This window comes from Antrostomus carolinensis, unplaced genomic scaffold (assembly GCF_000700745.2).
Source record: "Antrostomus carolinensis isolate BGI_N321 unplaced genomic scaffold, ASM70074v2 scaffold12796, whole genome shotgun sequence".
NCBI classification, from domain to species: domain Eukaryota; kingdom Metazoa; phylum Chordata; class Aves; order Caprimulgiformes; family Caprimulgidae; genus Antrostomus; species Antrostomus carolinensis.
Window position 1 is genome coordinate 63,409 of NW_010319842.1, and position 12,276 is coordinate 75,684.

The 12,276-nt window shown below is 46.9% G+C and overlaps 1 protein-coding gene across 1 annotated transcript; it reads left to right on the forward strand.

Annotated features, from left to right (window-relative positions):
- The first annotated feature begins 11,204 nt into the window (after positions 1–11,204).
- On the forward strand, positions 11,205–12,275 carry LOC104526064 (transcription factor HES-5). The gene is made up of 3 exons (XM_010169412.2): positions 11,205–11,291; positions 11,613–11,793; positions 12,010–12,275. Exons 1-3 carry the CDS (start codon positions 11,226–11,228, stop codon positions 12,273–12,275), a joined length of 513 nt encoding a protein of 170 aa, XP_010167714.1. The 5' UTR covers positions 11,205–11,225.
- Position 12,276: the final 1 nt, after the last annotated feature.

The following is a 12,276-nucleotide window of genomic DNA, read 5'->3' on the forward strand; positions in this document are numbered from 1 at the left end:
CTGTCCTGAGAAAGGAAGGAAGGTCTCAGAGTGGAAGTCCAGGAGAAAGGTGTTGCTGGAAGCTGCCTCTGCCCGATATTTATACTGTGCAACCTCACTGAGAGCCTGTGGGTCTCTGGCTCGGTGGAGTTTCCCACACTCCACAGCCAATCCGGGAGATAGGCTGCACAATAGGAGAAGCATCTATTCTTGCATGCTCCGTTGGCAGTGAATAGCCTGGGGATAATGACCTTCTCCCAGATGAGCAGGTGGGGAGTGTGTGGTACGTGAAAGGCTGGGATCAGAGTTACGTGTCAGAAGCTGGGAAAGAGCTGGCCTTCAATGGGAAAAGGCTGCTGACTAATGCCGCAGATCAATAGCGTTCCCGACGCGGCCCCGGGTTCACACGCGCGGAGGAAGGAGGAGGTCAGCTGCCGATGGCGGGAAATACCCCACTGCGTGGGGCTGCGCTCCTCTCGGGGGACGCACGGAGGCACACGCTTAAGCATGCACAAGTGCACACACACACACAAGCATCTTCTGGCTTTCTGAGATAAAGAGCAGAACTTCTTTAAATCCACTCACCTTGTTTCCTCAGTCAGGCAGAGCCAGTTGTTGTCCCTCAGGCGGTTGTGACACCAGTTTTGCTCCTGTGAAACAGAAAACAGCTCTTCCAGCTTGGCTTATTGCAAATAAATACATTTAAGTGTGAGTACACACAGTTATTTAAAACATTTTCTGTTTTGATCTTTGTTCTCTTCCCTTGATATCTTATGCTCCTCTTCAGAACACTCTCAAGCCACATCACTGCACTTTATATTTCTGTTTTCAAATACCTGCAAGATAAATCCACGAGGAGAAGGATCTCAGAGTGTTTTGGGATCAGTTCAGTCTCACATGCTGCTTTCTCACTTCCCCCCAAAACATGTTTTACTCTAATGATTTTCATTTAATCTATGCACAAAGGTGAACTGAGTGCAGAAGAAATTCTCATGGCCCGTAAAATTATTAGAAATCAAATTCCTGATGCCTCATTCTCCACTGGGGCAGTTTCTACACGGAGGGGCACAGCCTGTGCTCAATAGGTGCCTGCAGCCGGAAGCGTTAACGGTCTCACTGTTTGTACCCTATAAACACACAGCAGAGTTTCATGTTGGAAAACTTGAAGCAGACCTGCCTGTATTTATCCTGCCTCCTGCCCAGGCAAGTACCACTTTCTTTTGTGAGCTCTAACCTCACAGGAACAGCTGAAGAAGGAAGTGGCAGCCAAGTGTTTTCTGCATCCCTGGACGTGCACCCTGGGCTTGGGGAGCAAGACTGACCCCAATCTTGCCCCCTTGGAGCAGAGGAAGGGGGAAGCGGGCAGGCAGCAGTGTTAACCACACAGCTGGTGGTTCTGGTCCCAGACTGACTCCAAATGTGCTAAGTGACCTGATCTGCTCAACACACTTCTCTCTGAGCATCTGTATCTCCTTCCCTAAGATTCAACATGGGAATAATAATAATCAGATAAATTACTGGCAAGGAATGTTAGGGCTTATGCTTGGGGATCACTTACTGAAAAAGAAAGGGTAGTAAGTAAATACTGTTTGTGTTTACAGCAATATATGTGTATGTGTGTTCACATATATATTAATAAATACATGTGTGGTGTTTAATGTGAATACACATGCACACGGACACATTTCTCTCTTACTCTGCAACTCAGACCAGGTAAGGCTTCAATGACCTCTTCCAGGACCTGCCTCCATCCCCATTGTGCTGCTCCTGAATAGGCTGCCTCCTTTTCGTACAGAGCAGCAGCTGTTGAGCTCCAAGTCTTTTATGTCAAGTTGTGGGAAAGCTTTTGTGACACCGTTTCACATGTTCTCCTCAAAGCTGGTGGATTATCTCTGAGCCCATGTAATGCCACCTCTGAAACCAATCTTTTGCTCTGTGCATCCCTCGTGGGGAGATTCTCTGAAACAGAAACCTCTGAGTAGTAACTCATTTCTTGAGCTTGTTAATCAAGTGCATGAAGAAGAAATGTGCCGATCCCGTGATCAGCAGGGTCCACTAGCAGTTCCACTAGAGACAGTTTCTGTTTTACAGAATAAATCACTAAGAAGCAGCTGTAAGAATAGCAATAATTTCCTCTTCCAGCACAAGTCACATAAGCAGGCACTCCAGTTGTAGTCCAGTAAAGCTGTTTAAGGTGTCAGATGCCTTCCCTGTGATTTGCCCACAATACACAACAGTAAACTAAACCTACTGCTCGGGAATCCGAGTGTTGTTGCAGTCCTCCATCACTGGGCTTTTATTTTAGGAGAGGACAAATTAACTTCCCCTGATAAAACTGTAGTAGAGCAGATGTCTGACACGAGTGACTTGATCTGCCTTTGGCTTTCGTCTGTCACACTGGTGGCTCTGGCTGTTTCTGGGATTTGCCCCGTGGTTCTGGAGATGTGAGGGAGGGCGGTGAGAGCCCGGAGCGGCTGTCACTGCTTGCGCCAGGGCAGCAGAGCATCCCGACCAGGTTGAATGCATTGCCACCCACATCTGCCACTGCTGATTCCACCTGGGATCTCCACAGCACCATTTCACACATGAACCTCTTGTTTCTCCACTCAGCACCCAGGTGATTACAAAGTTCAGTCCACAGGAACAGTCATGCTAGCCTAAACCACCTTACTCTCCTTGGTCTTGGTCGAAATTTTGCTTAATTCACTATTACAACATTTAGCTCAAGTTAAAAGAGAATGAAAACCTCTATCTCCTTTCTTGCTCCAAGACAGTAACCTCCATATACTTTGGGGACTAGGTGACCTTTAAAGTTCTCTTCCAACCCAAACCATTCCATGATTCTATGATAAACCTTCCTGAAGGAATTCATTGTATGGGATTAAAATGCCTGCTTGATTTTTTTCCAAGATCCCAAGCATCAAGTCCTGTTCCATTCCTGTTTACTTCAGATGTGACAGACCTTTTTTTCTCCTGCTGTTTGGTAAATGCATGGTAAGGCTTTGTCACCTTCAGACCTCCTGCCTTTAACTCTGCCAGTGACTCAGAGGAGCACGAGTCTGCAAGTGAAGACACACCAGCTCCCTGACCATGCGTGGATGTGGCCAGCCCCTTGACACCTGTACTCTCAGTTTAGCACCTGCATGCTGGTGCATCTACAATAAAAACTTACAGTTAAAATAGCTTTTTATTTTCTCTTTTGTTTCACACTCTGTGAGGGGAAAAATTACCCAATTACTGATCATCTTGGAAGAGTTACTCAAATTAGATGCTCGGTTACCCAAAAATAGATGCTCTGCTTCTACTTTGGTTGGAAATCCTAAAGAAAAGTGGTAACAAAAATTCCTCCCTACTGTAAAGTTAGCAGAGTCAGTGGACTTTACATGAAGATTAATGAATTCTGAATTTGACACCTTCCACTATGGTTCCAAACATGCAAAATATTGCAGAGAAAACTTACTGGGATCCCAAGATACTGGATGTGGACAATGTGTTTGAAATATGGCATTAGCAATAACCTTCCCCCAGAGTCTCTGCCAGATGTTAGCTCTTTAGGAAGACTTAAAAGATGATGCTGCTGCTCTCCCGAGTCTGGAGAGATGCTGATTGCTCCTCTCCTGATCCGTGCTGCCCAGATGGCCTTTTGGGAGCAGGGTTTCCCACTGAACACAATGCAGAGGCAAGCACCATTGCTAATGTGGTTTGTAGTCAGGCACACTTCCTTTGTGACAGGAATGAATATAGTTAAGAAATGGTGTGGGAAACTCAGAGGTACACAAACTTCCACAGCCTTCTGTTAGTAAGTCATTTAGAAAGCTCACAGGCTTGGGGAGCAGCAATGCTTCTGCACAGAGAACAGGCAAGACAGCAAAATGGAGGAGACTCAATTAGCACTGAGTCCTAACGATCATCCTGAGGTGACACAGCAAACAGGTCCAATCTCTAAGGGCCTTACCTGGATCCTCATGAAGTCAACAGAAACTCTGGACTCCATGAAGGCTGCATCAGACTGCTAGATTTGGCCTGCAGCTTTTGTACCTCCAGAGCTATTTCTTGATCTCCAGTAAACTGGTGTAAATACAAATTACCTCTTCACCTACAGTGGAGTTTATCAAAATCCTAATCAGCAAAATATGAACCCGAATTTTCACCTGCCAAATACCAACACCAGAATCTCCTCTACTGTTTCCCATTTCTTTCAGACGAGCAATACAGAATAGCTTAGAAGTATTAATTAAGGAAAAAGCTTCCCCATAGTATTACTGCTAGAAAATCTGTTCTAATTTTCTTAAAAGCCAAGCCCACCTCCTGCAGCTCTACATGGGTCATACAAAAGTATCATGATAGTCTCATGGTCCATAGGAGTCACCGTTTTCCCTTAGCACTGTGCTGCAAAGATGCACAAAAAGTCGAGTGACCCCTGGCAGCAGAGGCTCTTGGCATCTGTCAGTGACTCCATGGACAGTCCTAGCAGAAAACCACGTTATTCCTCTGGGCAAAGCTGAACTGAGGCAATGCCTCACCTGCAGCAGAGGATCTCCACGCTGGCAGGAAGAAATTGGTCCTGTATTTAAACCCCATATTTAAATTCCAGCAAGCAGCAATTCAGATGAACATGCCAGGGCAATTAAGGATCAGAGGAGCTGCTGTGTCTGTTTGCAACAGTTTGCACAAGCTTATGAGCAGCTTGACTAATATCACGGGTCTGTTTCCTGGGATATATTAAACAAATCTGGGGAATTAAAGAGGCAAACAGAATATGTAGCTCAGAAATCTCAGTGAGGGTCAAAACCACCTCAGCCACCTTCAGTGGGACAATTTTCTTTGGCCTTACTGGTGGGTGAGCAAGATTCTGCTCCTGCAGCTCCTTTCCCTGCCATTTCCTCCTCGCCCTTCCTCGCTCTGCCGCCTGGCAGTCCCTTCTTTGAGTCTGGCACAATTTCTATTTGTCTGTGTAGCTTCCTTCACTTTTTTTTCCTTTTATCGGGGTTTATTTCCCCTTCATGAAGTTTTTATAATCTGATTTTTCGTTCTGTCACTCTTTTTCCCCTCTGTCTGTCACAGGCAGATGTGGTTTGAGGACAGGAGTGCCTTACAGACCCGCAGAGTGTGTGAGTTTGGAGTTCCTTCCAGTTTCCCACACTGCTCTCCTATTCACTGCATTCAGGCAGAGGATAAAGGAAGTGTGCCATGCTACAAGCTGAATTAGAAATGGTGTTTGACTTCCCTTTGTACTTCACAGAAACCTTGCTCTGGGTAGACCATCTGCATCGCACTCACTGTGGAGAAAACCATTGATCAAGGCCTGTCAGCCCAGCTGGGGGAACTTGGGAAAGTAATTCCTTGTGCCACTTCAGTTCTTTAGGGCTTAACATCTGGCTGGAGGGGGAGGCGACCGTTGATGGTTTAACAGTCTTGCTTCCTTTCAAGTTTGGGATGCTGTTCTGATCCCCCGATAAGCCTTTCTGAAATCCTGATTTTAATAACATGGAAAGCATCCAGAAGACTAGGAATAATGCACTGGCTTTGCATTTTCAAAGTGCTTTACAAATACCAGCTAATGAATTCTCAGCAACCTCCTCTGTGAGATAAGGATGTATTATTAGTAATGTTTTACAAAGGAAGAAAAATGAGGCAGACAGGAGAAAAACAAAATTTCAGTATGTCAAATAGCCTACTGGTTGCAGTGCTTCTATTGCCAAGCGGCCTGTTTGAGACATCTGGTTTGCAAAGATGCTCAACACCCACTTTTCTTTTAATTAGCTCTGGCATCCCTGACAAGGAGCCAACTCCCTAGCTTGTGAGAGAATTTAGATTAAGGGCCTGGACCACACTCGCAGGCAGGCACCACCTAGACAGGCAGATGCAGAAGTTCTTTGTACTCCAGTTCAGCAGTGGTTTTTGACAGTGTTAGCTAGTACAATTTGTTCAAGCCCATGAAATGGCTGAAAAGGAAGATGCACTCAAATCCTCCATCAGGAAATACTTAACGATCTATTTAACAGAAATTAACTTGATCTCTCTAGAAAGTAAACTAAGTTTTAATTTGTTTGTTCATGCTTCCGAAGACCTACCAAAAGCTCAGTCCTCAGCTGCAGCTGTCCTTAGCCCTTGTGCACATCTGTCAGCACCATCTAGTTTTGCTCAGCTGTCTCCCAGTGGTTACAGTCATTCTGGGCTTGGAGCTCCATGGAGGAGAGGAAGCCGTGTGCCCTGAATTGCAGGAACTCACTGAGTTTATAAGGGAATTTCAGGCCCTTGACACTTGGCCTGAATAAAACCAGTGACTTAGAAACGAGAAAGGAGCCGTAGTGCTTTAGTTAACACGCCCAGTGCTCTCTGCAGCTGCAGCGTTGTGTGCTGATCGTTGGTTGTATGCAGAAGGTGTCTGCACAGGCTCCTGATGGCAGCTCCCCAGGACTTCATGCCAGTACCTAGGGCTGCAGATGACTGTGGGGCATGGTTTGTGCTACCAACTACACTGGAGATGTTCTGGGGCTCCTGGTTCTATTCTTAACCCTCTCCAGACTGTTTTCTTTAGAGTCTGGCTCTGCTTATTGCACTAGATTCCCCCTGATCCTGGTATCTGACAACATGCCTTGACCTGTGGCTTGGTGATGAAGGCATCCAACTCTGCCTTGTGAGGACCCAGGTCTGTCAGTGCTTGCACGTGCTCCTCTGCTAGTCCTTCCCCTGGCTCAGAACTAGGTTATCTAGCTTTCAAAAACCCGTTCTTGCTTGCTTTTATCAGAGGTGATCTCTTCACTGCTGGGTCACAGCCCTGTTGCTGAGATGAGGAACAGTTCCGTTACCGAGATCGTAACTAACTCAGCGCTGAGTGGTGTAATTACAGAGCGAGGTGTAGCTCACCCCCTGGTAAAAGCAGAAGGGTGGGATATGTTCTGTGGTTGTTTTCTATGGGTTTTTGAAGGAGGAGGGTGGTAAACACATAACATGGTGGCTCCCGCAAAGCCTGCTCCCAGGGCAATGTGTTCCTTTGAGACATAATTGATTCCTGCCATCAGGCACCAGCCTGCTCTCCCCCAGGGTCAGCGCTTTCCCACATCCAACCCCATTATCCCACAGACCATGCCTTTTGTACAACACACTCCAGCTATTCATGTGCAAAGCAGCTGTAATCCCCAGACCTTTCAGAGTCAATATACCAGGAAATAATAAATCCCTCTTGTGCACTCTTGAATGTGCTGAGAGGTGACTTGTGGGAATTTCAGCTGGGCAGGAAAATAATAAATTCTCCTTAATTTTTAATTATTTGGAATACTCACTGTAGAAAGACTATGTCATTGGTGCATGACTATTTCAGGGTCACCCACACAGGCAGCTATAGAAATTGCTTTTGCCTCTAACAACCCTGAAAATGCAGATCAAATTGTCTCATATGTTTCTTAATGATCAAAGTCCACTTTCCTTCACTTATGCACCTGGGAATGGCAGTATATTAAGCATTCTGGATCTAAAGAAAAACTAATTAAAAAAGGTTAAACCTGTGAAGAATGTACTTTACAGTAATAAAAGACTCCTTTTTGCCAAGGTTCTAATGTCTATAGGAGGCAAGATAATGCCATGCTAATGACATTTAATGGAATATTTTATACAATAGGTCTAATAACAACATAACCTTTTCTCCTGAAAGAGGCAGATTTCACTACACTTCCACTCTGTTGGTTCAGAGAGCAGAATTATGCTCATCTTGTCAGAGCAGAAGCCAATTCTGAATAGTAAGTTTGGCAGGATAATATATTGTCTCCCATGCAGGATAATATATTGTCTCCCATGCTAAACCATTTTTAAAACTATTGACTGTGTAGAAGGTAGTGTGACTGAAACACCCCAAGCAGAACACCGTAGGCAGGGTTAGGTGCACCTTGGGGGCTGGGAGAAGAGATCCTCATCTGTGACACCAAACTAAGTGCTGGCTCCTAAGTTAAAAAGTGTCAAAGGATCATTAGGGCTCACCTCAAATAGGTAGTACCCTGTCTTTTCAAACCTTATCCAAGAAACCTCCACCAAGTGAGTCATAAGGGTATGAGGATGATGAAGGGATGTGGTAATACTGGAGGGATTTGTAGTGCTAAAATCCAGGAATCTTAAACATTATGAGTGTGGCACAACATACAGAACCAATAGTTTCATCCAACATTCAAAGATCATAATTTCCAGGCAGATGTGTCAGCACAGGTCTGCCTGGGAGCCTGGTAGGTGTTCTCATCACTACCATCTTCCTCAGTGGTACTGCCACCTAGCACATTACCTGTGAACGTGAGATCAGAGCTAGCCTGGTCCTAAAAAAGCCTTCCATTCCTTGTGGAAATAAACCTTTCCAGGAATGCGAGCCATGGGCTGGCCTGAGGACGGGACAAAAGCCCACCTGAGATGGACAGATCCTGCAGGGCCCTGCTTTCCAGGCAGCCATGATGACAAAGGGGTGTCCCAGGGCAGAAATCTCTCTGCCAGGCTCCCAACAGATGGGGAGAAAAGAATCTCCTCTGCAAGACAGCGAGAAGAGGCCACCCCTTTGCACTTCCACTGCAGAGGAGCACTGTCCTTAGGGATGGCATCCTCCTTCTCAATTTTCTTCTTGCAGGTGTTCAGCAATATCCCCAGAAAAGCACGAGGGCCACTTCAGCCCTGTCCCTACCTCCTACCACAGACAGGGGCTCAGCTCCTGATTCCAGGAGGGCTCTCTGAAAGAGTTTAGCAGCCCCTCTCCCATTTCCCAGAAGAGCAAACTGAGGCATGGTGAAGGAAACCAGCAGCTCCCAGGTCAGCCAGTGCTGCAGCTGAGCTCAGTATTGCTGCTGGCCACCTCTGTGTGTCAAGCAGTGTCTCTGCCCCCTTGCCCCATCTTGCCCCTTTCTCCTGGTAAACACAGATCTCTGAGGAACCCCTGCCTGCAGGGTGAAACATGGGCTTTGCAGCCTTACGTGGTGAAAAAGCCATGTGAGTTCATGGTGCCTTGACAGAAGTGCAGGCTCCACAAAGGAGTTATTAGCACCAGGCTGTGTGGGTTTGAATTTCTCTGCCTTTCCCATACTTTTCCCCTATTGATAACATTTCTTGTTGGGACAATAGAAGTGTGCCTTGCAACTACTCACAACATTAGTGACGGTGCTTGAGCCTGAATGATTTAAAGGGAAAGAATCCAACTCCCAAAAGACCATCTGGCTATCAGTGATAATACAGCAATAAAGGTCAGGGCTGCTTCTCGGGAGTTGGGAAAAAGATGGTTTTTGACGCTGAAGAGTCTCTTCAACCAGCTTGGTACATGTCTACCTGTCAGCTCCTAGCTGCAAGGCCTGCCACCATTGCTCCCTGCTAGGAAAGGGACAGCACAGGACACCAGCCTTTGGAGGAAGGGCAGCCAAAGAATACAGGAAAAAGGGCAACACCTTATTATAGCTGGCAAAAGCTAGGGTACGGTCCCTGAGCTGTATCTTATTCTGTATCATAATCCTTTGACTGCTTCAAAGTGTTCATGAGATGTCTTGTCTCCTGGCTTTCCCACAATGCAGGGAATAAAGGACAACATCTGCCCTTCACAAAGAGCTAAGCCCATTCAGACCCATACAATGAACACCACCAAGCTGCCTATTTCGGTGACACCTCCCTCCTTCCTGTCAACTGCCCGTTAAACTCGGGCTTCACCTCAGGATTTCCAAGTAAGAAATTTGGTTTTCTTACATCACTGCACACTTCCCTCCACCATTTCCATTGCCAGATTGTCAGCCACGCTCCCATGCAGAAGCAGTGCACTGGGAGAAGACCAGCACACCTCTGCTTGGGGCACTACAGGCTCGACCCTGGCATGGCAGGATGCAGCACAGCTTTTCTCAGGTTTCTTTTTTTAGTGCTGCCTCAAGGACTGTATCCAGGCAGAGATTTTTCTCATAAGACAAAATCAAAACTGACCTGAAGTGTTCACACAGCTTCATTCTTTTTCTTGCCTTTATCACAAAAGAAATAATGTTTGCTTGATTTTCATTGAAATTTTCATGCAAATACAAGCAAGCAGCACTATCCCCATTTGCCAGATAAGAAAATGGAGTGGGGATGACATGCTAGAGGCTACACAGGGAGGCAATGACATGATCTCTGAGATCTCACGCTCTGCAAACTGTGGCAGGTCTGGTCTGCAGTGGGGCTGTGTGATGCTCCTTGGTCAGATGAGAACAGAGTTCACCAGACATCTCAGGCAAGAAGCAGAGCTGACCTCCTTGCTACTAAATACCATCCAAAACCTGCCTCTGACTTCCCAAGGCCTGGGGCTTCTGGGTTGAATCTGATGCTATTCTTTAGCCCATCTTAACCATCATTCTTGTCAACGTCTGTGTGAAAGAGAGAGAGTGGAAAAGGGGCAAAGAAAGAGCTACAGGGTGACTAGGCACAGGCTCAGTTCTGCTAGGAGGTGTGTGGCTGTCCTTAATGAAGGCAATAGGGTGCAACTATTGGCAGGATGCAGGCAACACTGGTGCAACAGGCTCACAGACCTCGGTGTATGAAGAGAGAAACAGAGGTTCCCATTTCCACTTCCTTCCCATTCCCTATTTATTCACCCACCATCCAACATCCCACCATCCCTCCTGAAGATTCTCCACAGCATTTAGAAGTGTCAGGCAAACAAACCTGTCACCTCACACTGGTAACACTTTGTCTCACCCATTAAAAGTGTAATGACCGTGGGGATGAGCACAAATACACCTGCAGTCTGGCAAACGGCGCCCAGGAAAGTGCCCTCTCTAGAAAGAGTAAAGAGATGTTCTTGGTGCTATTGATTTTGACCCTAACAATGCTTTCCTTCATCTTCTCTTCCCACCTTCCCCCAAAAGCGTGCCTCTTCCACACCACAAATGTGGCTGGCACAGGCAAGGACTCCAAAATGCAGTTGATCCCAGATGACCAGCTGGAGGGTCAGTGTTTTCCCAGATCCCTGGGCAGCCCTGAAGAGCCACGCTGCACACTCCACCAGTCAGCGTGGGCAGAAGGTTATTCTCCCCGGGGCATTTGCAATCAATGTACCATGCGCTAATAGATGCTTCCTCTATTGTCCAGCTGCGTGCCTGGATTGGCTGCAGGGCTGTGGGAAACACCAGCGATCCCCACACTCACAGATCTGCTGAAGCTCCCTGATGTATAAATACAGGCAGGAGGTAACGCTGAAGCATAGTCTCACGCTCAGCATAGCAGCCCGACGTGGGGGTCTGTACCCAGGGCTGAGAGCACTAAGAATGGCTCCCAGTAACACTCTCATGATCCACATGGAGGAGAAGCTGCTGCCAAAAGAAAAGAATAAAGTAAGTAGAGCCCTTGACAGGATTGGAAAGGCAGGTCTGTGCTCTATGCAATGGGCTGCCTCTATCAAATAAATACTACATGGGAAACTATGAGATAAGGAGGAAGAAGGTGGTCTGGAGGAAGGCAAATAGGTTAAAGAGAGATAAAGGAGACTATATAGACTTTAAAAAATGAAACTGAGCTGGGAACAGGTAGGCAGCATCGCAAAGCTCTCCTACCAAAAGAAAGCAACTTTGAACACACGGGTGTCAGGGCATCAGATGGGGAAATTAGGTCAGGTCTCAGGAAATCCTTAATGATCTCCTCCACCTCTCTTACAGCTGAGGAAGCCGGTGGTGGAGAAAATGCGCCGTGACCGGATTAACAGCAGCATCGAGCAGCTGAAACTGCTCCTGGAGAAGGAGTTTCAGAGACACCAGCCCAACTCCAAGCTGGAGAAAGCCGACATCCTGGAGGTGGCTGTCAGCTACCTGAAGCAGCAGAGCCAGCGGCAGGACCAAAGTGAGTGCAGAGCACATATAGCACAGCCCTCACAGGCCCGTGCCCTCCTGGATAGCCCTGGCCCCTGAAGGGTGCAGGGGCTGTCACACACCAGGTCTGGTCACACGAGCAAGGCTGCTGGACTCAGGCTTTTGCAAGAAACTTAATGCATGAATCAGTCCCATGTTTTGGTCATGATCTTAACCCACTGCATTTGCTTCTTTCTCTCTTTTCTAGCATTCATCCACAAGAATCCAGAGCAGGACTTTAACAGTGGATACCTGCGGTGCCTCAAGGAAGCAATGCATTTCCTGTCCTACTATGAACCCAAGAAGGAAACTCAGGTGCAGCTCATCAAGCATTTTTGCAAAGCTCAGATGGGTGCAGATGTCATGCACTCTCCTGCTCTGCGTACTCCACCTCTGTCACCCTGTCTGTTTGCCAGAAGGCAACCTGCCCAGAAGACTGCAGCTGCCACTCCTACCATCTGGAGACCCTGGTAGA

Bases quoted from the DNA above. Each gene is read 5' to 3' on its own strand.
- LOC104526064 (XM_010169412.2), top strand. From the start codon at position 11,226: ATGGCTCCCAGTAACACTCTCATGATCCACATGGAGGAGAAGCTGCTG. The intron at 11,292-11,612 runs GTAAGTAGAGCC...CCTCTCTTACAG, and splicing joins TGCCAAAAGAAAAGAATAAA to CTGAGGAAGCCGGTGGTGGA. The intron at 11,794-12,009 runs GTGAGTGCAGAG...TCTCTTTTCTAG, and splicing joins GAGCCAGCGGCAGGACCAAA to CATTCATCCACAAGAATCCA.